At 40.7% G+C, this 27,515-nt stretch overlaps 2 protein-coding genes across 3 annotated transcripts; both read right to left on the reverse strand.

Moving 5' to 3' along the window:
• Positions 1-281: 281 nt before the first annotated feature.
• On the reverse strand, positions 282-18,338 carry LOC101752502 (actin-related protein 9). 2 transcript variants are annotated; one of them, XM_004975077.3, is made up of 21 exons: positions 18,208-18,338; positions 17,996-18,068; positions 17,463-17,584; positions 17,303-17,362; positions 17,155-17,226; positions 15,932-16,034; positions 15,320-15,525; positions 14,780-14,900; positions 13,759-13,823; positions 12,871-12,960; positions 12,698-12,748; positions 11,545-11,676; positions 10,283-10,372; positions 9,539-9,609; positions 9,284-9,459; positions 9,162-9,205; positions 9,028-9,077; positions 8,302-8,347; positions 8,032-8,082; positions 1,987-2,133; positions 282-677 (listed from the first exon to the last, which is right to left on the reverse strand). In XM_004975077.3, exons 1-20 carry the CDS (start codon positions 18,208-18,210, stop codon positions 1,990-1,992), a joined length of 1,770 nt encoding a protein of 589 aa, XP_004975134.1. In that variant the 5' UTR covers positions 18,211-18,338; the 3' UTR covers positions 282-677; positions 1,987-1,989. The 2 variants fall into 2 exon arrangements, with proteins under 2 accessions (XP_004975134.1, XP_022683958.1); XM_022828223.1 differs by having other exon boundaries at positions 287-731.
• A 1,855-nt stretch (positions 18,339-20,193) lies between these two features.
• On the reverse strand, positions 20,194-23,236 carry LOC101753171. The gene is made up of 5 exons (XM_004975078.3): positions 23,009-23,236; positions 21,548-21,662; positions 21,374-21,463; positions 20,668-20,766; positions 20,194-20,561 (listed from the first exon to the last, which is right to left on the reverse strand). The coding sequence occupies exons 1-5, from the start codon at positions 23,074-23,076 to the stop codon at positions 20,460-20,462; spliced, it is 474 nt and encodes a 157-aa protein (XP_004975135.1). The 5' UTR covers positions 23,077-23,236; the 3' UTR covers positions 20,194-20,459.
• Positions 23,237-27,515: the final 4,279 nt, after the last annotated feature.

The following is a 27,515-nucleotide window of genomic DNA, read 5'->3' on the forward strand; positions in this document are numbered from 1 at the left end:
CGGTCAGCAGAGGAGCAGCGTGGCCGGCGGAAAGGCAGGAGATGCGCGAGGGGATGAGCGGCGCAGTACCCGCGAGAGAGTGAGAGAAAGGTGGAGGGAGACTGGCAGGCAGGCCCTACTTGTCAGAGTCTTGCATAAAGAAAATAGGTAGACCATTAAAGGTAAAATGCAGGAGAAAGCAACATTTGGATAACTAAATTTTTCTCTCTATCTAAAACAAGTTTTAGATCACCAACATATTCTATCGGAGATGCTCTTACAAAGTCAGGGGTCTAGGGGTGTGGTATGACCGGATTCCCTGTGCCCCTGGGCTTAGGGGAGACTTCTCATTCTGGCCATTTGTGCCCATGTCAGACTGATGCAGCATATACAGCAAGGCCAAAACTACCACACTGTTCTTCGTGTTTCCGTTATGAACCCGAAGATCATACCAGAGTTACTAGAAATCTCATAAACATTAAAGTTGCAACAAAGTAAATTACTGTCAAACATGAGTGCGTCTTTACAACACCAGACAGTTCTACTTCTAACTTACCAGTCTTCATCCAAGTCTCTTGGTTGTTGATGACTCAAACTAAACAAGACAAACACAGCATGCATGAAACTGATGATGCATCATACATCAAAGTAAATTGCAGTCCACAGGCATATCCTAAGATCATTCGCAGTCAAACAGCCTGCAAAATTGCAGGGCCTGGATGTGTTAGGAACTCAGTAATATGATAGCCAACCTGCAATAATATAATGAAAATGTTAATAAGAATTGTTGACCTCCCATGCACACACCAGTTTAACCAAATGCATAATAAAGTATCTCATGCGAAATAAAAAAACTCGGCCCTTGGGGGAAAGACCCCGCCATGGTTTTCTATTGGTAGAGAAGACTCCAGCTAAGTAGCCAACCAGCTGAGAAAACCCCCGAACCCTGGTCTCACCCTATAGAGCCGCACCGCAACCACTGGTACACAGGCTGGCACCCTACCACTATTTTGTGGGGAGGCACAGCGAGGGGATTTTTTTAATCAAACACTGAAATTCACTCCACGAAGGAGTCAAAGTCAAACCCAGGACCTTGGAGGTGCTTAGGGGGTGTTTGGGAGGATGGGGCTAAATTTTAGCCCCCGTCACATCAAATGTTTGGACAAGGAGTATTAAATCTAGACTAATTACAAAACTAATTACACAACTCCTAGGCTAAATCGCGAGACGAATCTATTAAGCCTAATTAGTCCATGATTTGACAATATGGTGCTACAGTAACCATTCACTAATGATGGATTAATTAGGCTTAATAGATTCGTCTCGCGATTTAGCCTAGGGGTTCTGCAATTAGTTTTGTAATTAGTTTATGTTTAGTCCTCCTAATTAGTATCCGAACATCCGATGTGACAGGGCTAAAGTTTAGCCCCCTCCTCCCAAACACCCCCTACTTGAGTGCTGCAACCATTGTGCTACAGGCCCTTTCGCCATGCGAACTGAACATGCTGAAACTGGTCTGGTCATTCTTATGTCATGGAAATATGAACTCCAAAATAAAGTGGGATTGATAATTATGTGGTTTCAAACAAAGTCATCGATATGATTTGCAATAACTCTTTTAGCATCAAGAGTCATGCCATGAAACTACACCCACTGTTCGCCTAAACGGTCGTTTAGGCCGTTTAAACAGCATTTAGACGCTAAACGGTGGCAAGCCATTTCCATTTAATCGACCATTTAGCCCGTTTAATCGGCCGTTTAGCCCGCTAAACGGTGGCAAGCCATTTCCATTTAATCGACCATTTAGCCCGTTTAATCGGCCGTTTAGCCCGTTTAATGGCTAAACAGCAGGTGACCAACTGTTTACCGTTTAGCGTTTAGGATAACACTGACTACACCACAATTCTTTATAACGCATGACATAAATGTTAGCGTACCAGTTAGTATTCAACATTAAAATAGCATGCATAGAACAGAGAGAGAGAGAGGGGGGGGGGGGGGGAACACCTGCTATATGTTGTAGTAGCACATTACTTGTGCCTGAAGAAAGTAGGAATCCTTATATTTTCTACCACTCCCAATGTGAACACCATTTTTAATCCAATCTTCTCTATGAATCCACGCATCCCTACCGGTATCAAGGACGCCCAAAATCTGCACCAAAGTAAAGTAAAGATCCAGAAATACGGAACATAGGACAACAAAAAGGGGAAACAAAGCACATGATGCATCATTTTCCATCTTACAGTTCACTGTCCATTACCCAGTTTCCTAAATCAGACAGATCCTCTTCTTTATTAGTGAAAGTTTGGTGTCCACAGCTACTTCAAGAGTAACACATGGATCATTTTATTCCTGAATCATGCATCAGTTCCATTGTCTATTTAATTAAATAGACTGTTTTGGAAGTTCCAACAAATCCCATCAGTTCCACTTTTACCAATACTGGGTTGATGTGGAAGAACGTATAGTGTACCACCCATAAGCAAAGCAACAGCTTCAATGGCATCACTCAAATTTCAATCTTGGTATATCTTTGTAATCAAGACATATTGGATTGACTAACTGAATAATTTTTAGCAATCAGTCCATTTTTTCCCTCAAACATGCAAGACAGCTGCATATCGTTATATTAAGAATAAAAAGGGATAAGAAACCTTGCAAACTCACACGCACACGCTCAGGAACTATAGGTTACAGACTCGCTGATAACAAAAAGAAAAAACCAACCTCGACTAACGCGTAATCATCAGTTCAATTTGGACAATCGTCTAAATATAGAAGAAGGCATTTCAATCAAATAGAATTCATTAGTTGTAACAGCAAAGCAACTCAAAATATTAGTTATAACAGTTACATACATTTGAGACTCTTATCAACCAGTTATGCAAGAAATTTCCACAAAACAGCAATGAGCAATGGCAAACAACAATAAAAATCAAAGAACAAGACAATACATTTTAAAAGCAGCAAATTCAAATATAGGTATAGCTTTGAGGTTCAGCAGCTAACGCCCAGACATGGCCATGAATACTTGAATCATCAGCACAGAAGGCTTTAACTTTTATGGAGCCAGTGATTGTTAGACAGTTGTGTATAGGCCGGCCCTATGGGCCTTGGGTGCTGGGCGTGCGCCGCCCCTAGGTTTAGATAGGTGTTACCGTATTAGGTTAGGATCCCCTAGGGTTATATATATATGCAACCCCGGTGCTTTGCATCTGTTAGATGTATATGTACTGTTGGTATTTTCCCTTTTGTATTAGGGGGTTTTGTATATTTCCCCCTTCCTGTACCTGTATATATATATGGGCCTAGTGCACCTATTCCGAATACAAGTGCTATTCCTAACATGGTACAGAGCCAAACTAGGGTTAGGTTCCTTCTCAATCTGCTCTAGGGTTCCTTTTTTTTCCTTCGCACGTTGCACTTGCGTGTTGTTCTCTGTCCCTGCAGCTCGTCTCGTCGCCCGCCGTTCTTCCGCTCGCCTGCCTCCTCGTCACCCGACGCCGTGCCTGCAGCACGTCTCCGCCACTCGTCTCGCCGTCGTTTGTCTGCGCCCATGCGCTCCGCCGCCCACCGCCTCCAAGTCATCGCCGGACCCATCCACCGCGTCGCCGCTTGTCTTGCACCACGTGAGCGCACAAAGCTGACTGCTCAGTCTGCTGAGTGTGTTTCTCTTGGCTATAGTTCTGAGCATAAGGTATATCGTTGTTGGGATCCGGTTAGTCGTAGGATGAGGATTTCTCGGGATGTTGTTTTTGATGAATCTCATCCTTTTTATTCTCGTCCTTCTTATGATGTTTCCCTGCATCTTTGGTTGATCCACTATCCTTCTTGATATTACCTGATACTTCTATTGCTATCACACCTTTATCACGGCGTGTACCTCCTCCGGTGGCTCCCCCTATAGTCTCCTCGCCTGTCCATCGTGCTGATGTGCTCTCTTCGGAGCCTACTTCTTTGGAGTGTCCTACTGTGGCTGTTGATTTTTCTGTGAAGCCACCAGTGACACGTCTATACTCGTCGTGTTCGGACTTCTTCTGATGTGCCATCTTATTCTGATGTCCCATCTTATTCTGTTGTGCTACCTTCGTCTGATACGCCATCTTCTCCTATTAAGGCTTCTCTTTCAAAGGATTCCTCTCCTGAGCAGCTTCTTCGTCGTAGTCATCATCTTCAAAGACGTCCTGATTATTATTCTCCTTCTGCTTCTCCTTCTGCTGATGCTGCTACTGTTCTTTCGGAGCTGGCCTCTTATCGTGATGCTCTTCCTCATCAGGAATGGCAGCACACTATGGCTGAGGAGATTGTAGCTCTTGAGCACACTCACACGTGGGATCTTGTTCCTCGTCCCGCACATATGCACCCTATTACATGTAAGTGAGTTTATAAGGTGAAGACCCACTCTGATGGTTCTTTTGAGCACTATAAGGCTCGTCTTGTTGCTCGTGGTTTTCAGCAGGAGTATGGTCGAGACTATGACAAGACTTTTGCCCCTGTTGCTCACATGACCAATGTTTGCACTCTTCTTGCTGTGGCCTCTGTTCGTGAGTGGTCATCTCTCAGCATGATGTCAAGAATGCCTTTCTTAATGGTGAGCTGCGTGAGGAGGTCTATATGCAACCACCACCTGGGTATTCTGTTCCTGTGGGTATGGTTTGTCATCTTCGTCGCTCGCTTTATGGCCTAAAACAGGCTCCTCGTGCTTGGTTTCAGCGTTTTGCCTTTGTGGTCACTGCTGCTGGTTTTTCTGCTAGTGCTCATGATCCTACGCTTTTTGTCCATACCTCACCACGTGGCCGGACTCTTCTCCTCCTTTATGTCAATGATATGATCATTACTGGAGATGATCCTCAGTATATTGCCTTTGTCAAGGCCCGTCTCAGTGAGCAGTTTCTTATGTCTAATCTTGGTCCTCTTCGTTTCTTTCTTGGGATTGAGGTTTCTTCTACATCTAAGGGCTTCTATCTTTCTCAAGAAAAGAATATTCAGGATCTTCTTGATCGTGCTTCTCTTACTGATCATCGGATTGTTGAGACTCCCATGGAACTTAATGTTCATCTTCGAGCCATTGATGGTGAGCCTCTTGAGGATCCCACTCGTTGTCGTCATATTGTTGGGAGTCTTATTTATCTTGGTGTTACTCATCCTGATATCTCCTATGCTGTGCATATCCTGAGTCAGTTTGTTTCAGCTCCCACTCATCTTCATTATAGTCATCTTCTTCGTGTCTTACGTTACCTTCGTGGGACTCTTTCACGCCGTCTATTCTTTCCACGCTCTAGCTCCTTACATCTCCAGGCAAATTGTGATGCTACCTAGGCTAGTGATCCCTCTGATCGTCAATCTCTTTCTGCCTATTGTGTTTTTCTTGGTGGTTCCCTTATTGCTTGGAAGACTAAGAAGTAGGTAGCAGTTTCTCGTTCGAGTGCTGAGGCTAAGTTGCGTGCTATGGCGCTTGTGATGGCAGAGGTGACTTGGTTACGATGGTTGCTTGAGGATTTTGGTGTTTTAGTTTCTGTGCCGACTCCTCTTTTGTCTGACAGTACAGGTGCTATTAGTATTGCTCGTGATCCAGTGAAGCATGAGTTTACTAAGCATATTGGTACGGATGTTTCTTATACACAATCACAGGTTCAGGATGGGGTTATTGCTCTTCAGCATGTGCCTTCAGAGTTGCAGTTGGATGATTTCTTTACAAAGGCACAGACCCGAGTTAAGCACAAATTTTATCTCTCTAAACTCAGTGTTCTTGACCCACCATGAGTTTGAGAGGGGGGTGTTAGATGCATATGTACTGTTGGTATTTTCCCTTTTGTATTAGGAGGTTTTGTGTATATTTCCCTCTTCCTGTACCTGTACATATATGGGCCTAGTGCCCCTATTATGAATACAAGTGCTATTCCTAACAGCATCAATACATCTACCATTCCCGAGCCATATTACTTTCATGGTATCACGAGTCCGGGCTACCGCCCCAATTCACCTTTCGCTGCCCTAAACCCCGCGCGCCACCCCTTGGCTGCGCCACCCATGGCCGGGTCCTTACCCACCGTCGACCAGGAGGGCGCCGCCGCTTCCGCCTAGGTGCGCGTCCAGCGCCTGGCTGAGTGCGAGGAGGCCCTGGCGTGCGCCCTCCAGGCCGAACAGGAGGCGGTCGCTACAGCAGCTGAGCGCGACGCCACCGCAGCTCGTGTCCGCGATGCCCACGCTTGCGATTTCCTGATTGGTGGTGTTTCTATAAACCCTGGAGACCCTAGCCTATATATATGTAACCCCGGTGCTTTGCATCAATACATCTACTATTCCCGAGCCATATTACTTTCAGTGATCATCAAGGCGCAAGAGATGAACTCAAACGAAGAGGCACCAGATAGAAACTTTGGATACAATCGCCACAATCCTTTTGTGCATGGTTGAGAAATCCCTTGCTTGGCACATGATACCTAGGGTCCAAATTGCCAAGCTTCTTTCTGATATGGAATAACTAGGGATAGCCCGAAGAACCTATTCGTCGCCCTCCCTCGGCAGGCTTTGACTACTTTTTAGGGTTCTTCTTGCTTGATTACAATGGATGGTGCGGCTATGCTTATATAGCCAGCTACCTAACAAACCTAATCTAATCTAAATAACCTTATCCCTCTAACAACCTTATCTCTAATGACTTGCTAACAAACCAATCTTATTCCCCTCGTGGTACTGTTCACGAGCTACAGTACTCGTGGGCCTAGGCCTGTGGCCGGCCCACTTGCCATAACATCTTCTATGGATTCGGTTGTTGCCTTGAACAAGATGGTCAGTTGTTTCCAGGTCAAGAGCACCTGGTTGACTTATCTATGAAGGTGCCTAGCCGAGTGGCCGGGTAAGTTCCTGGGTTTGAGTTTCACTGGTCCAGCTGCCATTGTCCATTTGTCCTCCATGCTTAACTGCTTAAGAGCTTAAGGTAGTCCAAACATGTATGTTCTTTCATCAAGAAACCTAATTAGACCTGATATTACACTATAGTCTTGCTTACCTTTACAAGGACTACTCCATCAATACAAAAAGACAAGACCTGCTTGATTTTGGAACTTTGTATGTTACGTGTATAAAAACTATACAGCTAGATTTATACTTCAAAGTGCTTTATGCTATATTGATTTACATGTAATACATTATGCAGAAAAACAATAGTTAAAATCTAATTTTGAAGATAGAGACAACATGAATTAACCTTATATTCTTGCACCGAGGGAGTAAAAGACAAAAAATGTGATTTTTTTCTAAAAATGAAAATTCTATTCTCAAAAAACTTGCATCAGTTTATCTTATTAGCAAAAGGTATGGAAAGCACGTTTACTACCATTTCCTGAGGTTTACTGCATAGCAGAGCCTAAGCTTATATTAAGCATAGAAAATAAAGTATTTTACAGGGGAAAAGAAGAAACAAAACCAGCCACAGGAAACTGACATTTTCAAAACTCTAGTCCTAACTCCTAAGCAAACAGTGTAGTACAAGAAAACATATTACCACTAGAGAATGCATCACACTAGGACACTAGGTACTGGACCAGATTGAGAATATTGATGACTTTGATGCACCAAACAGTTAAACCCAAAAGCTTATTTGTTAAAGGGGTGTGTGATATGCAGAGCTTTCAAAAATCATTTTGAAATTTTTCATACATTAGCCAAAAGAGTCTGTTAGCATTTCATTTTTCTAACTTTTTTTCTCAAACTCCCAAAAATTTTCAACTTCTAGCATGGTATGCTTTCAATGGGTTCACTTTCTCTTGATACCCATCAGGGTTTTTCAGTTCATGGAGATAGCCAGTAGCTGCTAAGATTTGGAAAATACTACTCCCTTTGCCCCTCTAGGCTCCCTCATGCCTGGTGTGGACTGGAAGGATCACGAATATTTATTAAAATTTTGTTAGACACGGCTCAAAACCTCAAACTCACATCATGACCTATTAGCTCCGATGACATATTGAGTTTGCTACACCGAAAACTCGCACAAGCTATATAGAAAAAATGGACAACATACTTCATTTGAGAAGAGATGTAACTTACCACTCCACCTTTCCATGGAACAAATAAAGGGTAAGTCCTAGACTGCAGCACCTAACATTTCAAATGAGGGATTAAGAAAAAAAGAAACTCAATGATGTAGATTATGGACTCGCAACAACATCAAACTTTAATAGAATTTAATGTAAATCTAGGAACAAACCTATCACATAAGTACATAACTACAGGCAACAATCTCAAGAAATAGAGCATGCATTGCTAAAGAAAGAGATAGATAGACCAATCCATGTCTTTTAAGTTTGCATAACACACCTCAACTCTCTCGACAGATTGGTTTGCTGGGAGTTTGTTGAGAATCCTGAAAAGAGAAGTTGAGCAGATCAATAAACCTTTGGAGGCCAGGAATAGTATGTGTTGATAAAAATTTGCATCTTACTCTTTTTGTCCAAAAATGGGCTAATATTGGCCAATTGCAATGGCATCAGTGTTCATTTTATCAGAGTTTATTTTTAAAAGAACTTGCAGACACAAATAAGTAACATTTTGGGATGAAATGCAGTAAAAGCACATAAACTTTGCTACAACTTGTAGAAACATTGCAGGAAGAGACTAGTGATCAAGCATACATTTTGAGGACCGTGTCAATGTCCAAAAAGTCAAATTAGTTGTCATTCTAGCTTTGTCCTAACTCAAACCTTTCTAGCTTTGAACATTAATTCCTAAAAAATGTAAAGTTTGACATTATAAGATTTATGTTTTTAGATTCATCATGAGAAATACTCTACATAATTTGCATGTTGTTAAACTACACGACATTTTAGGAATTGATGGTCAAAGATATAAATGTTTGCCTTAGGACAAAGTTGGAACAACAACTATTGTGAAACAGAGGGAGTACATTTTTTTAAAAAAAAAACTGATGTCCATTACACCTGTGCACTATCTACATATAGTGTGACATTAGTAAGCTTTTGCAAATTTATTCCAATAGTCTTCCATGAAACAATGCTAGGACAAGCTGATTGACATTTAACAAACCTTAGCTCCAGAACTGGTGCAAGACCAGCTGTAGAAGCTGCACCACCAACCTGAAAGGCACAGATTAGATTAGTCCCTCTAATGAGTCATAGACAATATTGGTTTTATTTGAGAAAATAATCCTGATACTTTACCAGCTGAATGCTACAAAACAGCTTCCTTTGAAGGTCAACACGTCCTGTAATCAGTAGTTGTTACTGTCAAAAAGTTTCTCTTTCAGGTACACGATATATCAAGAAAGAATGAAAGATACTACCTGTCGAAAGAACGCTACTAACAATGGCTTCTACGAGACCAATGTTATCAAATTTCTTTAATCTAGTGGGAAACGTAGGGTAACTGTCCCACATGCCATACCCACCATTCCCACCAGGGTAAAGACTGTCACTTGTCTGCCAAGTATCTTCCAGCATGTCATCGTAGTCTTGGAACCTGGGAGCATACACAAATTGTATGAAGCAACCATATTAAGCATAACCACAAACTGAGGGGAAACAAAACAAAATCTCACCAAGATCGAGGAGGTGGAGGGTACTCTTCTGGAACAAGAACCCTTGGGTAAAGAAGCCCCATAGGAGGAACCTATTTTATCAAAATTTAAAGTAAATTTGAATTTCATATATGTTATGTATATATAATTGTCATGGATGGTCGGCTGGGCCGACGATGGGCCTATTGGACCTCCATTAGTGTTAGAGTTAGAGATAGAATTAGATATCTTGCTTAGGGGTCAAGTCTCTCTATATAAAGAGAGGAGATGTATCAATTAGGGAATCAAGTAAGAATTATCAGGAGAGATCCTCATCTACCTCCGGGCCTTGAGATTGGGCGCAGCCATCGCTGGCGTGCCCGATCTCAAGTGTCCAGTTCAGCGTCTGTTTACCCCTCACAATTCCCTAATCCCTCCCGTTCTGCACGGCTACCTGATCGAGGCACTGACAATAATTCATATAAGAGAAACGGCTACAGAATTTTGCCGACAACCGTTCAACACCCTTTTCAAGATGGAAAATTGCTGAAATATCAATTGCAACAATTAAATAAACAGTTCAGATTGATAGATCCAGCTTCTGTGTGCACACCTGTGCGTGCATGACAGAGAACTTATTTACATATGTCAGGCATGAGCACAATGCTCACTTCTGTAAGACAACCATTCTGAAAAAGCATAATCTTATCTTCCGCTTCAAAAGACAACAGCAGCAAGGAAATGAAGGGAAAGACCAAAAGAGTATGTATGTGTTCAAGGAATTACATTAAGAGCTGAAAGTCTTGTCTTTTGATGCCCAGCAGATCTATCATCATCGTATGAATGAACAAGGGCAACTGCATCAAAAGTCCCACTCTGAAAAAAGGAAAAGAATATGTCCTAGAATAAGTATGATACTAAAAACAACAGAACTGGCCAAAGAAAGTTTTAAGGCAAAAAATACAATTTTTTCCATTTTATTGACCATTTTCATGTAAAGCATAGCCTGATGTAGAAAAGGAAATAAATCCAAATTTAAAATGGTATCTACAGCAAAACATTACCTTATGCTACTGGCATCTTTTTCTAGTTAATTTACTAATAGGCATGGTGCAATAAAAAAATTAGCAAGCTATATCAAATGATTCATCTGCCTCAAGCCCATTCACAAGGCATGTTTGGAAAATATGGATCACTCTAGGAATTTTAGGAACAATGTCACATGCATACTAAATCCTAGGCATTTGGATCCCAACCACAAGAAGGCCCTAAATGCCTAGCCCAATTACTAGGATTTTCAATGCATATATCAGGCGATCCAATATATCATACTGGACCAGTCAATCAGGTATAGCTCAAATAGAGGGGGAGGGGAGGGAGGGTTTGATGGAGATTTTAAATTGGAAAAAAAAAAGGAAGTAGAATTTGTTCGTTTTCAACTTGGTAGATTTACTAGTCAACATACACTTGAGAACCTGCCTTATAGTGCAATCATAAAACAGAAGATGCACACACTTTTTTTCATTCGCATGTGTCTACGGTTTCAGCCATTCAGGTGTGTCAATCAATTCAATAATAATATAATAAAAAACTTGACCTGCGGGGGGTAAGACAGCCCCTGGGTTTTGGCTAAGAGAAGACCTTCTCACACAGACCAAGAAAATCCCCGAACCTTTGCCCCACCCTTACACAGGGGCCCGTAACCCTTGTGAGACTACCATTGGGCTGGCGACCACTGCAACTACCCCCAGTGGTGATGGATGAGGGGATCTTTTTAACCCCAGCCTGAAATTCGCTCCCACAGGGAATCGAACCCAGGACCTGAGGAGTGTTACTGAGGCCATCGAACCAATTCAGCTAGAGACCCGTTCGCAATAATAATATAATAAAACTGTTCAGAAGATTTTATATGTTTATTCTCACAACAAAATTATCATAACTGGAACACAATTACACAAAACAGTCAGCTGTAGCATGTGGTCCAACAAGGAAAAACTTCTCAGCCATTACCCTTTTAAGAATTAGCAAGCTTAGAATAAGCCACTTACCCTTATTTGGCTATATGACTCTTTTATTTTGTTGAGCATTAGCATATCTATGGGCTTGCTCACTGGATCAGTTTGAAAGTTTGGCCATGTGTGATGGCGACGTTGAACCCAAAGCAGGCATCTAGAGATGTCCTACAATACAATGAAGTTAACAAAGGACACATTATTGCGAAATGAAGTGCATAATGAAAGAATGATATACATATACAACACAAAGAGATAGTGCTTTCAGCAGCAGTCAATACATATTATGACAGCATGTTATAGTATTATAACCTCCCCAGACCCCACCTCGTGTGGGTGCACCCTTTTTTAATAACTCATGTAACTCTATATATACTATCATATTTTGTACAAATTTCATCACTAATTGAAATGAATATGAACATTACAGAAAGCATCAAATAACAAAAGTATAAGAGCACTTGGGAAATACCTAAATAAACAGGACATGAACCAAACAACATATAACACAGAAGTACAGAAGGGCACACATTTAGCAGCAAGTCATTTAAAACTAAAATGAGGAATAGATAAGTTCTTCACACACCTCAAAATGCTAATATTAAGGGTTTGTCTGATACAGTAAAATATTGATCAAACTAAAACAAGTGTACATATAACTTGTTTTTCAAGTTCTAATGCTACATTGAGCAAGTTCAACCTCCCCATTACAAAGCTGAAGGGAGATACAAATCAAATAAATTGCACCTCAAAAATTTGGTCAGCAATAGAATTCTATTTTCATATCTCTGATCTGCTTTGCAAAATATGTTGAAGAACCAAAAATCTACACTTTGTATTAACAGTAATTCATTTTTTAGGACATCTTTAAGGAACCACAGCTACTCTTTTCTTAACTTTTATATAATAGTTTTAAGTTTTAGCACTAGAGTAACTGCAGCAGCAGAACTTCTGCTGAAGGAGTTATCCACAAGGCAGAAATTGCTACATTCCTAAGTAATATGTTATGAACAGGATGGTGAAATTAAAAGATAAATCAACACTATCACATTGTACCAAATAAAAGGAAGATCCCCTTTGCTGACAAACAAAGTAGAAGAGGACTGAATGCACAGCAGTACATTAGAACATGACACCATATGAATAAAATGACCAGAGTAATGGCAATCTGTTGTGCAGGCGAACATACATCTCCACCATACGGAAGCGCCAATGCTGTGTGGGGCAAAGCTACTCCATCCTGCACACATTGGGGGAAGATGATGTATTGATATCTAATTAGAGCTACTCCATCCTGCACTAAAAATAAGACCTGCATTTCCTAGCAGTTAATGCAAGAATTAAAAAACACACAAGGCTTACCTCAACACAAACTACTTGCGTAACTTGAGCGCCAATGTTGACAACACAAGCTGTAGACAAACCATTTCCAAAAGCTGCAGCTAGAGCTTCCTAATAAAACATAAACAAAGAATATGTTGGAAGCCATTCTGTGAATCATCAAATATTAAAGCTTGGCCAAGTTTAGCGAATTCTGCCAGCACATATGTTCTGAACCCAATAAAGGCATTAAGCAATCAATTTGTAGTTTACCCAAACAGGAAGATTCAACACCATATGAACCACATTTAACTTAAAGCTAATGCCCAACCTTTGGGTGCAAGTTGCTCCGCCTAAATGTCCACTAGCAAGACTCGTGACTTCACAAGGATTTGATTTATGGCTACAAAACATTGAGCTAGTGGCTAGACTTAATCACATGATCCGAACAGCTAGCGCTAGCAAAAAAATGTCGAGCTGTTCTTCTACAGCAACAGTAGCCCATGATTAAGTTACACCATTTTGGCAGTGGAGCGAACTTCTACTCTAGCACAAATATCGACACACCCTCTCCAGCATAGTTACTTAATAACTAATAACAAAAAGAAGGATCATAAACATATTAGTGAAGTACCACATACTGACAGCAATATGCTGAACTGCTGAATTAGAACATAACCCATTAAGTGAATTAGTGAATGTAATTTTTCAGTAGTTCCGGGAAAACAATAATCTCAAAAATGAGGAAACTATTATAGCAAACAAAAAACAAACAAACAACATCAAAGCCTTTCAGTCCCAAGCAAATTAGAGTAGGCTGAAATTATTATAGCACCATTGGGGTAAAACTACATACAATACAATCACAGGGAAAAGAAAACGGACTATGTTTATGTGAAAAATGCTATGAGACTGGGGACAAAGACAAACCTGATGTACCACTGCTGTGCTAAACCCCAAATCGTGGAGGACAATAGACAGCATCTCTTTTATTTCTGGCACAGTGAGTAAATTAACATTCTTCACCAGAAAAAACATAACAGAATCTGCCTTGTGAAACATAACATATACATTGCAGTATAGGATAGTGCCCAAAAAAACAGAAAAGAAAAGCAAACAGCTGACTGTTACTCAAAACACACACAAAAAAATATATACTAATCATGATTTTATCAATTTAAGGCTCCTTAACAGCATGGATAACATATATATATATATATATATATATATATACAAGTTTAAAGCATTAAAAAAGGAAATCAGCCGAACTGATGACTAGCCAACAACCAAAGGATGAAGATTCGAAAACCGGATAAGGGATAACATCGGACACACCATCACGACACAAATAGAAATGTGTCACCAGACAAAGATCGTGTCCAAAGAGACGAAGCCCAACTAAACAAATCAGACTAGGACCACATAGTATGTGAACATGTGCTGCAGGAAAGAATCTATTAAAGAACTATGTGTTTATCCAAACCGTGTTGCTAAGACTATTCTGTGAATTAACAATTGACTAATCATGTCGACTAAAAAAATTATAGGATGTTATATGAAAGAAAATCAGTATCACCTTAGCTTAAAAAACAATCGAGTACAAAAAGAACACCCGATGTAACAAAATGACCAAATCAGATGTTGGAAAATCACTGTGTGTCCAACAATAATGGTGTCTGCTTTTTTCTTCATCTATTGTTGACACTCTAAAATTACCATGTAATCTAGATGTCTAAGTAAAATAATTCACTAAGTACTGGTAGCACACGAGGTAGTATTCTATGGCATGGAAAGTGATATCAGGTCACACCCAGCCCAATTAAAAACATTTATTATGAGAAGAAATTCTATTTGGCATATCAAGTGTGTACCAAGACATACTGATGTAATTCATAAACAGGTGGGCTCAACTTGCACCTCCTAATATTCTATTGTATGAAAGGAGAAATACCTCGGTTGTCAAATGTCTCCCCAAGAACAAGAATTGCGGAATATAGACCTCTGTCTCTTGGGTTGATATGCAACTTTTCTGTCAACATCCAGTTCCAAATAGTGCGTAAATCTTCTAAAACCTGCAACATATATAAAAGAAAAATCAGTGAGATGATACATACACAAGAATGACAGAACATAGCCACATAAGTATGACAACCCATGCAAAAGGAACTAATCTTTTGCTTATATGTTCCCCACCCTTTAGGGAGCCACATACTGCCTGAGTGCCTGTTGCTAGCATCAAGCTTAGGTCTTTTAAGAATGCAAATTTTCACTATTTTGCAGCCATGAGTTCCACTCATTGTATCAAAACGAATTACTTTTAACACCAAAGCACTCCTACTCAACCACTATAGAACTAACAAGAGAAACCTCAGCAAATGAACTGAAATGACACTTTATGATCTGAGCTGTGTTGTCAGGAACACACAGAGAGAAGCATACTACAGTTGAACTATCTTTATGAAAAGAAACATGCATTAATCTGGTTTCCTACCTGATGCAGTGAATAATTATGAGACACATTGAAATGGCCTCTCCTGATAGGACGACTCAAACAGTACGACTCAGAAGGAGGTATTTTCAAAGCATCTTCTCCAAATATCATTTCCTTATACTTGTTCTCTTCAACGTCATGTCCATTATCATCACCAGATGTGCTTGGCAGAGTACCTTCCTCAGCATCCTTGTATACTGATCTATCTGGCCAATTTTGGGGGGTTTGGCAAAACAATTATAAGAAAGAAAAAATGCTATGTAGAGTTTCCTCTTAACTACAGTAGAATTGAACATTGCTGGACAACTGTTACGACAAAAATCAGCAGGTACCAAATTATCTTTGAAATTAACTCCACTGGTTTCACATGGGTCAGGCAGGTCACCACTAACCAGGCAGGTGTTTAAACAGAAGTCATAACCGGCGATCACAATGTCAAAAAAAATATAAACCGTTTCAGGTGACACTGATGTACAACTTCCAAAAAGTAAACTAATCTATAAGGGTAGTACCCTAAACACAAAATATGCAGTTTAACTTTTGTTAACAATAGCAACTCAGAAATAAAAAAGGAAGCACTTCAATGAATGAAGTGTAATGATCAGAAAGTACCAATTGACGTGGATGGCTTAATACTTCTCTCTGTCACATTTGTCCAAGTGAATTTACTATCGTCTCTGCTTTGCTGTGAGGAAAAACCATCGACACGTCCCATCTGAAGAGGTAAAAATAACCACATCAGCATGCAGGGATTATGCTGGAAAACTTCTTAAACAAACAAAACAAAACAAAACCGAATCTTGTGATGCCAAACTGTCTAATATATATGCAGTGCAAACACCAGTTAGTCTTAAATATCTGAAGTCAGATTCCATGATTGGAAAATAACAGCAAGTTCCACAGTTAGATATAATTTAGAACTAGCTCTACACTTTCAGGAGAGGTGCTCTGCTGAGTCATTCAAGGACATCTTAGAACCTTCATGTCCAAGCATGCTATGACGCTAATATACTGCATTCTAATGCTTTGTTCAACACTTAATCTTAAGAACATCTTTCAACATCTAACAATGCCTATCGTATGTTTCATTGATAACTATAAGGACAGTAATGAAAAAAGTTCAGTTAACTTATGTGCTTGCTTGTAGACATTATATTTCATAAACGAGAAGGTCATTATATGGCACTGAATAACACAATTTCCCATAAAATAAGTGGTGGCCTGATGCTTTGGTATGTGGGCCATACATGAAAATTTCTGAGCCTATGGCATTTTGGGCCCACAAAGGACAGGCATGGTAAACGACAATAATGATGGCATGGAATCACAACCTAAAAACAATGCCACAAAATAAATAGAACAATTATTAAGTGGAAGATCATGCAGGGTTTCTCTTTATAACTAAATTAGCTTATTGTAAAGTCCTGAATCCTATCTAGCTATTGTTCAGCTTATAAGCCCAAATGCACAACAAAGCAACCCAATCCCTCTCAATACGTATGGATTGGAGGGGATTATGATATTTATAAACGAGGCCTTATAACACAGGATAAATGTCCAATGTTTCTTCCTCCTTATCCTTACAGTCTTTGGTGGAAACAAATCAAGATAAACAGGCAATTTTTTTTATTCGTGCGTGCTCGGTGGGTGGGGAGGGGGGGGGGAGAGGATGGGGATTACAAATATCAACATTCTCCAGATTTCTTAAGTGTGATCATAAATAAAGAATTTCAAGGAGCAAACCCTGCCTCCAGATGCCATTGTGCCACTTCATAATACGAAAAAGCTGAAGTTTAGCATCGGAGGTAAAGACATGTGGTCACAATGCACAGTACCTTTGGAGGAAGGGGTTGGTTCGGTGAAGGCATTTCTTCATCCAAAAATGGTATTTTCATCAGTGCTGCAATCTGTAAGAGTACCAATTCATTAGCTACAGAGCCAAACATAGTCCAAAAGGAAAATGATTGGAATCTTTTCTTTTACAATATCATATGCGCTCTCCCGCTCTGCATTCTGTGATGATGTAGCACGGCAGTTGAGCATCTGCAAACAAGCATAACTCTTGTTCACCCAAAATATATTGAAGTTACATTGCAAGCATGCAAAAAACACAATAGGATGGCCTCCCTCTTATTTGCATTACCTGATCCCTCACAGAGAACTTTGGTTCTTCACCCTCCTGTGGATTGATGTGTCGTGCAATGCAGTGTGGTATATTGAATGGCACATCCTGACTAGCAAACCCCATGCGCACGTTTGCAGATCCTACAAATGATGTGCACTTGCTTAAATGACTAGCAACCATGAATTACATCATGTAGGAAAAACATACTGTTTTGCTAGAAATTTCTTCCAGTCATGAATAACTGCAGCATCTCACTGTCAGCACTCATCAGGGTAAGTTACAAGTCAAGTAATGCACTTCTCTTAAAAGCTGCACTTCAGCATTCGATTCAACCAAATAAAGGAGAAGGCATGGCAAAATTCCCATTTTGAATTATCATTTATCAATAACCTGAGGTTCACAATTTCTGAGCACATTGGATCCCAGAAGGCGTGAATCAAAATAAAACTACGAAGAAGCAAACCGTTTAAGAAAAAGAAAAATAGGCCGAGAAAAGTAGTGATAATAATTAATTAACACGTGCGAGCACTAGGGTTTGGGCAGGGGCGCACCTGGGTTGATGACTACGAGGTTGGAGCCGCGCTCGGCCATGAGCTGCGACGGCACCACCGTCTTGAGGTAGTCCTGCGCGAAGGGGCGGCACAGAATCAAACTTCAGTCGCCACTGGCTAGGGTTTCTCTGGGGTTTACGTGGCAGGAGGAACAAGCCAGATTCGGCGTGGAAGAGGAGAATAAGCAAGGGATGGGAGGAGGTAGGGCTTACCATCTCGGCGGCGGCGGCGGCGTCCGCGGCGGAGCGGGGCGCCGGGGTTGGAGGCGAAGGCTCCGTTCCTCTTCCACTACGAGCGGGTTCGACTTTCTTTTTTCCTGTAAAACGGGACGGTGTGGTGAGCTTGTGTGTACATTTATTTCCAAAAAAAAAAACAAATTACTCCTCAAGTTACCATTGTCAATTTCACAACTATGTCAATTGATCCAATTTATCCCTTAATCCATTTTTTCATACATAAGTAGAGTTTTCTAACTTCAATTTTGTAGGGTAACAATGGACATCATAACTTATCTTTTAAAATATTTTTTGAAATTTTCATCCTTTTTGTCATGCAAATTTGTACTCATTGATTATTTTGTTATTATAATGTTATAGCCTATTAGAATAATAATGAAAACTAATTAATTTATTTTTTAATATATTTTATGGTGTTGCTACCATCTAAGAAAAATTTAATATAAATATAGCATGGAGTAGGAAGAAAAGAAAATTCTTATAAAAGGATAAATTGGATTTATTAACACAGGTATAGAGGCAAAATAAACTAAATAATAGTTTACCTAGGGTGGTAATTTGGACCTTTTCAAATCTTTTGGCACTCTAAGAGAATCTTGTTATACTTTTTTGAGTTCTTGCTTCAACTATTACAATGACTAAATAGTTGCTTAGCTAATCAAACTTGCCTAATCTTAGGGCATGTTTGCCGGAGCTCTTAGAGCAACTTCTCGGCTAAATCCAGGAGAAGCTCTACCAAATAGTTTTTTTTAGAGAGAAGTGATTTTACGCTGATTCTGTGGAGTGATCTCTCAGATGAACTAAGGGACCGAGAGTCTAAAAAAACTAGCTTCTCTTGATTCACTTCTTGCACATAATCATTTTCTTCATAAAGTTTATCTTGAAGAATCATAAAGGATCACTTTCAACTACAAGAATCAATTCTCCCAGATAATTAGCTCCCATAAAGAATCAGAATCAGATCGAGCTTTACCAAACAAGCCCTTAGACACGTCAAATTTTCGACAAGTTGTGGTAGCAAACTAATTGGATCTTTCATTCTTCAACCTTCATCATGTAATTGCGTAGGCTTTTTGAAAGGCAATAAGTAAAAGAACATTTTGATGGTTACAAAATGCCAAAACAGTAGGGTGATTTTTCCTAAAAGTATCTATATTTGGTAAAGACCACATTGGCAGCTCGGTATTTTTGAAAACGGGTCAATTCGGTTAAGTTTTGCGCACACTAGGTGTGCATAGGGGTGCTTATGGGGGCAATGTCAAACTTGAAGTGGTTTATAGGGGTGGTTATACAATTTTACCTAAGTCAAACTATCCTAAAAGATTCTATAGAATAATCAACAATCCCTCTTTTATAAGATCATCAACAACCATAATATCTACAAAGTTTGTCGTAAGTAAAATATATTTTCATAGTTTTACTTATTTAATGTGATAGTTATCAATATTCCTCTCTATGATCATCAACAATCAAATTGACGTCACGTGAAACTTGGCTAGAAAGATCAATGAAGTTTTGTAAATGTACCCTAATTTTGTTAGCACCAATAAGATAAACTCAGTGTCAATGGAGAGCTGTTCGATCAACTTGAGGATGTCTTGAGGTGAATCTACGGGTAGCTTTGCCAAACAGCAATTTGCAGGGACATTCTCGGAAGTGATTCTCTGCCATAGTGCCATGTCTGTTCTTTCATGTTTCAATCATGTGCGGCGACGTTTCACGGAGAAAACCCGAAGACAGCAGACACAGACACAGTCCTCTCTCGAAGTAACTCACAACACAAAGCACGTATGGAACACAACTGTGTACAACAAATATGGTAAAGCTTTCAAATTACTCTGCATTTTCGTTTCACGGATATAAATGTCGTGCAGACAAATTGAACCTAACATCACCGGATTGCCCTTATCGAGTACATGCATAAGAGCAGATGGAGCAATTCCAAAGTTTCACCACCATGCATGCACACACAGAAAGACACTATGTAACTTCGATTTTTCACTGCCAAAGCAGTTCTTGTAGCAAAATGTATCATGACATAAAAAACACATGGCGACATACAAAATAGAATTGTGCAAGACAACTTAAATATCCTACATGCTAAGTTCTGTAAGTCCCCCCCAATTCACAACTCAATTGGCGCACCAAGAACAAAAGTGGGGCATCTACTTCTGTATAGTATGCAAACATAAGGAGCTTAATAGCCTCCCATCCTACAATTGCCGACTTTAATTTGTCTTGGTTTTTGCTGTCCTTCCTTTGGAGCGCCTTCTTGGAATAGAGTTCTTCATTCCCAGGAAGAAAAGCAGGGCACCAATAAATGCCAAGTTCTGACAGGGGATGAAGTGCAGAACTTGTTACAATTAACAACTACTGTGGGAATAGTTTGAAATTAATTCTTTTGTAAGTTAAGCAGCACGGTAGCAGGCCACAAACCTGTGAGAACTTGAAGAACAGCTGGACAAATTGTGCTGACTCCATTTCATAATTGTAGAAGTCGTACACAATAGGGGTTATAAATGCCAAGTAAATAAACTGCATAGATGAACAACATCAAAATTTTGCATCATACTAAATGAGTCAGGAATTCTAAAACAGCTATAGAACTACACAAGTGAAAGAATACACACATAATCATTCTACCATCAGAATAAAAACAATTCCACCCTAGTTACTACGCCATACATAAATCTGATGACTGATAATGGATATATCCAAGGTTTTAAATTGACGTAAGAATTATATAATACAGGTTGCACTAGAGTGGATCAGCTGTTACACCCCTCCAAAAATCCATCATATACCTAAGGACCTGTCAAGTGGATCAACTCTATGAAGTATATCATAAACATTCTGTTGAGCCTTCCATTTCCAGATGCTAAGACCTTGGTAAGAACAGGATCTTGCAAAAGCTAACGTATAATGCTACAAACCTAAATGCTAGGCATAAATGATGTTAGGAATCACCAAATGTAGAGAAATTTGCGCAAAATTACATAAACTACATGATAATGATACCTCTATAACATTTAGGTGGTACCATCATTAGTATGCCCCTTTTTTTTTGCGATTACATCTATAAGCCCTCTATCATGATACATTAGGCATGGTTCCAGCAGAATAACAATACTTAGTTACTCACCAGTAGGAAAGCTCCAAATGAGCTGCTGAAGATGAACAGAAGCCCACCAAAGCCTTTAAGAAACATGGTAGCAGCAATGACAGTTTTTATCTGCAAACAAAGAAGGTAAATACAACTAGATTGAATAGGTTCTGAAAAAGTTAGAATGGAAATAAATCAAAACAGCATTCCTACATCAACATGCGGCACCCCCAATCCAGTATTCTTGGACACTTGCTTGATAAAGAGATTGAATTTTGGCTTCAAGGCCTTTGCCGCTGGTCCACCATCATTTCCAAATTCAATGAACCTGCACGTAGATGGGAAATAATTATTCCTTAGTGCATCAACATAAAAAAATTGTGCGCCAAAAGAACAAAAAGAATTGTGTAACAACCAAAAGAGAGAAATCTCTAAAGTATCTTAGGGATTGGAGAACATAAAGTGCACATAACTTTGGTGCTCAAGATCATTGTGAAGAACCAATAGTTGTGATGGTCCAAACAAAAACTGCCAATGCACCTTGATGATAAAAAGATACCAAGGCTAATAATTATGGGGTAAGGTCTTACTGCCATTGTACTTTATCAATGCTATGTTTTTTTTTGGAGGGCAAACAAATGGAGAAATAAGCAATCTACTAGTAATAAAGGAAATTCGCATCAACTTCGTAAACCATGTATCCAGTTTATATTTAGTAAGTTTATAACTTCAATAATGCAAATATCTGATTGAGCAACACTATTGGAGCAATGAGTTTACAGGTATACATCACTTAACTTTTTCTCGATGCTTAATGCCTTAATCAGAAGGCCAGAACCATGTAACTGAAGTGAACTGAATTTTTTTATTGGACACCGTAATCTCAAACTGAAAAGATATGGCCACAACCAACTTAACTAAAACGTTATCAACTGAACCGAATTTTCACTTACACAACCTGCCTCTAATAACTCGTATAACTTTTAGTACCTGTATAAGGTGCAGGGGTTGCCCACACTATAGTTAATTATTCTGGAAATGGAAACCGGTTCAGGGTGCATGCAGTAATAGTAGTGCAAACTCACAATGCTAGTAGAATGAGGGGATAATGGGATGACGGCTCAGGCTCGGTTAGCAAGTAGCGCATAGCGCTGCCCAGAGCATAGCCAATTGCGATGCGATTCAGCTCAAACGCGGCACGGACAACACAAAGGATAATCAGGATATGGTCAACACAGCAGCCACACATACACTAATTTGTACTCGCGTATCAGGGATATGGCACGCAGCTGCAGTGAACTACAGATACGCCAGCGAAGCCTACATCATGACAAGTCGCGCGGCGCATTTCAAATGGACGCATCATCTGGTTTGATCCGATCCAATCCCCTCTGTTCCTCTGTGCACACGACTCACCGCTGGGCCAGTGTCCCAGTCCCCAACCGTCGGATCTACCGCGGCATGATCCAGAAATGCACCGCACCGGTCGGATCTCATCCCACCTTCCCCGCGAAACATTCCGATTCAACCCGCCGGAACCCGAGCCACCAGATCGGGAAGAGGGCAACCGACGGAGAAGCCGGCGGCGCAAGGGGCTGGCTCGATTCGCAAACGAGCTGGGGGACACTACGACGCGACGGGATCTGCGGGGTGAGTGAGGAAGCGGGGACGTACTCTTGGTAGGCGGAGAGGAGGAAGAGGGATGCGAAGAGCACCCGGCCGACGAACGAGATGAAGCCCATGGTCGCCGCTTCGCCTTCTCCGCCCTAGAGCCCAGCGCGCTCTCGACGGTGGCAACGAGGACCGGGAGGCGCCCGAGGAGGGGGAAGGAGGGAGGCGAGGAGGTGGGGAGAGAGACCGCAGACCGGGGAGGATGGGCTGGTGTTTTGTCCGGATGGTTGGGGTGGCTGGCTGGTCGAGTCAGTCTTCCATGTGCTCCGTCAGAGACCGAAGCGTCCGGGTTGGGGTTCGGGGAGAGCGACCAGCGGCAGCGTGCCACGCCAGCGCCTCGGTGGGTGCCCGTGTCCGGGAATTCCAACGCGTGTTTAGGGTTGTTTGGATACCCGTGCTAAAGTTTAGCACAAGTCACATCGGATGTTTGGATGCTAATTAGGAGTATTAAATATAGGCTAATTACAAAACTAATTGCGCAGATGGAGTCTAATTCGTGAGACGAATCTTTTAAGCCTAATTAGTCCATGATTTGACAATGTAGTGCTACAGTAACCATTTGCTAATGATGGATTAATTAGGCTTACTAGATTCGTCTCGCGAAATAGCATAGGGGTTCTGCAATTAGTTTTATAATTAGATCATGTTTGGTCCTCCTAATTAGCATCCGAACATCCGATATGACACTGCTAAAGTTTAACACCTAGTATCAAACACCCCTTTAAATGGCACCCTCACCGTAGACACAGGCAAAGGCATCTGTTGAGGTTTCCTGTACGGCTGCTCCGTTAGTTTAACGGATCCCACCTGTTTACTTTATCCACTTGATTTAAAATTTAAACTCACCGGCTATTTTATTTGTCCAACCTACCTATAATTAGATTTTTTTTTCTTCACGTACAAGTTGAGTTTTAATTTTAAATTTTGCCAGTTGACTTATAAAATGATGCTCTACGTTAAAAAATTACATTAGCAATTTTTATGATTAATTTTTTACAATTTTGTATATCTAGATCAATTTTGTATTAAATATTCCTATGAAAATAATTAAGAAAAATTCTTAGTATAATTTTTTAACATAAGACATCATGTTTTGTATCTGCTCATAAAATTTGAACACAAAATTCAACTTATACAAGGAGAAAAAAGGGAATCTAATTAGAACTAAATTGGACCAAATGAAATAGTTTAGAAGTAAAATGACCTAAATTTTGTTTAGGAAGTTAATCGGATAAAGTGATCCGTGAGGGGTCTAGTTTAACCATCTATTAGTTACTCCAAATTACTAAAATGGGACAACGACGTTTGTGTTTTCATGTTCTTTAGATAAGAAACCTCCTTTTATGATGAATTTTCATGTCATGATTTATGACGCAATTATTGTCTACACTACATTTTATACGGCGTATTAAACTTTTGCGATGCCGCGTACATCCAACTATTTTTTTTTACAACTTGAGATCGAGAAAGTTGAAGTACTAATTTAAGAATACTTTTTGTAACATTCAACCATTGGGATCGGTAGAACGCAGTGGCGGATCTAGGATTTTACCATAGGCTATATCGAAAAAAAATCTTATGCAATTCGATAAAACCATTTACAATTCGATAAATTCAAAGATTAAAGGAGTGTTTGGATACCAGGGGCTAAAGTTTAGCCCTATCACATTGGATGTTCGGATGCTAATTAGGAGGATTAAACATGAGCTAATTATAAAGCTAATTGTAGAACCCCTACGCTAATTCGCGAGACGAATCTATTAAGCCTAATTAATCCATCATTAGCAAATGGTTATTGTAGCACCACATTATCAAATCATGGACTAATTAGGCTTAATAAATTCGTCTCACGAATTAGACTCCATCTGTGTAATTAGTTTTATAATTAGACTATGTTTAATACTCCTAATTAGTATCTAAACATCCGATGTGATAGGGCTAAACTTTAGCCCTCTTGGAGCCAAACACCCCTAAGCTAGAAATAATAACAAATCATAATATAAATAGTTCGAAATATAGCACAAAAGATAAAATTTTCGGGTAGAAAACTTACAAATCACAGCCTCACACGATATTAATTTAAGAATGTTGATGCTCCGTTCAATAAACTCACGCACTGAAATAAAAAAACACTCATACATAAATAAATTAAAATATTTAAGAATATAAGTTTTTTCAAATAAGAAAAAAAATAGAAAATAGATTCATGTTAAACCTCCTTGTGGAGGATGAGAGGTTTTCCCTGTGGACGATTAGAAGTTTTCGTGCAATGGCACAAAGTCCCACACGCTGACCGGCCTTGGTGGCCTGGTGCTACGGCTGGCGGTGTTGCTGTGGAGGACGGGAGGACCAGAGGAGTCGCCGTGTTTCTGGTCCCACTCGTCATTGACCTGGTTGATGGCAATGAAGAACCCGAGCCCAAGCAAAACCTTGCCATGGCGAAAGGTTCCGGCGAGGTATATATCATTTCCATTGTTTTACCCCATCTATAATTTCATATTCATTATTACTATGTGCTAATTAATGAATCTTGAACTATTAGCCCTTAGGATCGACGAACTGAAATAAGACCCAAGGTCGTACAAAGATAATGGAGGGAAGACTTCACATCACGGAAGTGACAGAAGAGGGCAAGCTGATTGCTCCCGAACTGGCGGTGTTTCCGGTCCCACTCGTCATTGACTTGGTTGATAACGACTAGAGAGTCGCCGTACACCAATAGTCGTTTGATGCCGAGTGATATTGCAAGGCGAAGGCCGTGTAGTAATGCTTCGTACTTGGCTTCGTTGTTAGATGTTTCCCAGAATATTTGCAGTACGTATTTGAGCTGGTCTCCCCTGGGGGAGATGAGTAATACGCTTGCGCCGGCCCCTTCAAGTTTGAGGGACCCGTCAAAGTACATTACCCAGTGTTCTGGCCGTTCGACTGGTGTTGGTACTTGATTTTCAGTCCATTCAGCTACGAAGTTGACCAAAGCTTGGGATTTGATAGCTGTCCGGCTTGAAGTCCAAGGTGAGAGCTCCGAGTTCAACTGCCAATTTGGAGATTCTACCCGTGGCGTCTCTGTTGTGAAGAATTTCGCTGAGCGGGAAGTCAGAGATGACTGTGATGTTGTGCTCTTGGAAATAATGGCGCAGTTTCCGGGAGGTGAGCAAAATTGCATATAAGAGCTTTTGTATCGGTGAATACCGAGTTTTGGAGTCCGAGAGTACTTCGCTGACGAAGTAGACAGGTCGCTGGACCTTGTAAGCGTGACCCGGTTCGGACCGTTCAACTACTATTGCCGTGCTAACGACATGAGTAGTAGCTGATATGTATAAGAGCAAGTCTTCGTTCGGAGAAGGAGCAGTGAGTACAGGAGGCTTTGACAGAAAGTCTTTGAGTTGTGTTAGTGCCTTGTCTACCTCTTCCGTCCATTTGAACTTGTCCTAGCGTTTGAGAAGCTTAAAGAAGGGTAGGCCCCGTTCTCCAAGTCTCGAGATGAACTGGTTGAGAGCGGCCATGCAGCCTGTGAGTTTTTGCACATCCTTAATGCTAGCTGGTGCCTGCATGTTTGTGATGGCAGATATTTTTTCTGGGTTGGCCTCAATGCCGCGATGGCTAATGATGAACCCGAGTAGTTTGCCGGAAGGTACTCCAAAGACGCACTTAGTAGGATTGAGTTTCCATCAGAAAGCTCGTAGACTAGAGAAAGTTTCCTCCAAGTCTGCAATGAGTTCCTCCTGGTTTCTTATTTTGATGACTACGTCGTCGACATAAGCTTCGACATTGCGATGAAGCTGCTTCTCGAAGCACATCTGGATAGCTCGTTGATAGGTTGCCCCTGCATTTTTTAGTCCGAAGGACATTGTTTTGTAGCAGAAAGCCTCGAAAGGCGTGATGAACGCTATTTTGGCTTGATCGTCTTCTTTGAGGCTTATCTGATGATAGCTAGAGTAGCAATTGAGAAAGCATAGTAAGGCGCACCCAGCGGTGGAATCGACGACTTGATCAATCCTGGGTAGCCCGAAAGGGTCTTTTGGGCAATGTTTGTTGAGGTCGGTGTAGTCGACACACATTCTCCACTCATTGTTTTTCTTACGAATGAGCACGGGGTTGGTGAGCCAGTCAGGGTGAAAGACTTCTTTGATGAACCCTGCTGCGAGTAGCTTGGCTAACTCTTTTTTGATTGCCTCTTGTCTGTCTTGAGCGAACCGGCGAAAGATATCGTGGTTAGCCCGAAGGAAGCTGACGAGCGCGGATTCCTATTTAGGATCTAGCCCTGTTCCGATCAGGGCTGTCTTGGAAGGGTCGCCTGTCTGGAGGTCGACTGATTTGAAGTCTTGCTTGCTGGCGGGTTTCACCTTTGTGGACCCTGACTTGTTTTCTGGGATCTCTAGTTCGGTTGGGTGGAGCTTCTTTGAGGCTGTGAAGACTTGTTGCATGGGGCTAGGTGCTTGAGAAGTCGCAGCAATTTCCACGGCTTCAGTGTCGCATTCGTAGGATCGCCGTAGATCTCCTCGCAGCGCTA

The sequence above is a fragment of the Setaria italica genome, chromosome VII, assembly GCF_000263155.2.
Source record: "Setaria italica strain Yugu1 chromosome VII, Setaria_italica_v2.0, whole genome shotgun sequence".
NCBI classification, from domain to species: domain Eukaryota; kingdom Viridiplantae; phylum Streptophyta; class Magnoliopsida; order Poales; family Poaceae; genus Setaria; species Setaria italica.

Bases quoted from the DNA above. Each gene is read 5' to 3' on its own strand.
- LOC101752502 (XM_004975077.3), bottom strand. The intron at 8,348-9,027 runs GTTTGTTAAATG...TTCTCTTTTCAG, and splicing joins GCACCAGTTCTGGAGCTAAG to GATTCTCAACAAACTCCCAG. The intron at 2,134-8,031 runs GTAAGTTACATC...ACTTTGGTGCAG, and splicing joins TTCCATGGAAAGGTGGAGTG to ATTTTGGGCGTCCTTGATAC.
- LOC101753171 (XM_004975078.3), bottom strand. From the start codon at position 23,076: ATGGGCTTCATCTCGTTCGTCGGCCGGGTGCTCTTCGCATCCCTCTTC. The intron at 21,663-23,008 runs GTACGTCCCCGC...ATCTACGTGCAG, and splicing joins CTCCTCTCCGCCTACCAAGA to GTTCATTGAATTTGGAAATG. The intron at 20,562-20,667 runs GTTTGTGGCCTG...ATCCCCTGTCAG, and splicing joins TGTTCTTCAAGTTCTCACAG to AACTTGGCATTTATTGGTGC.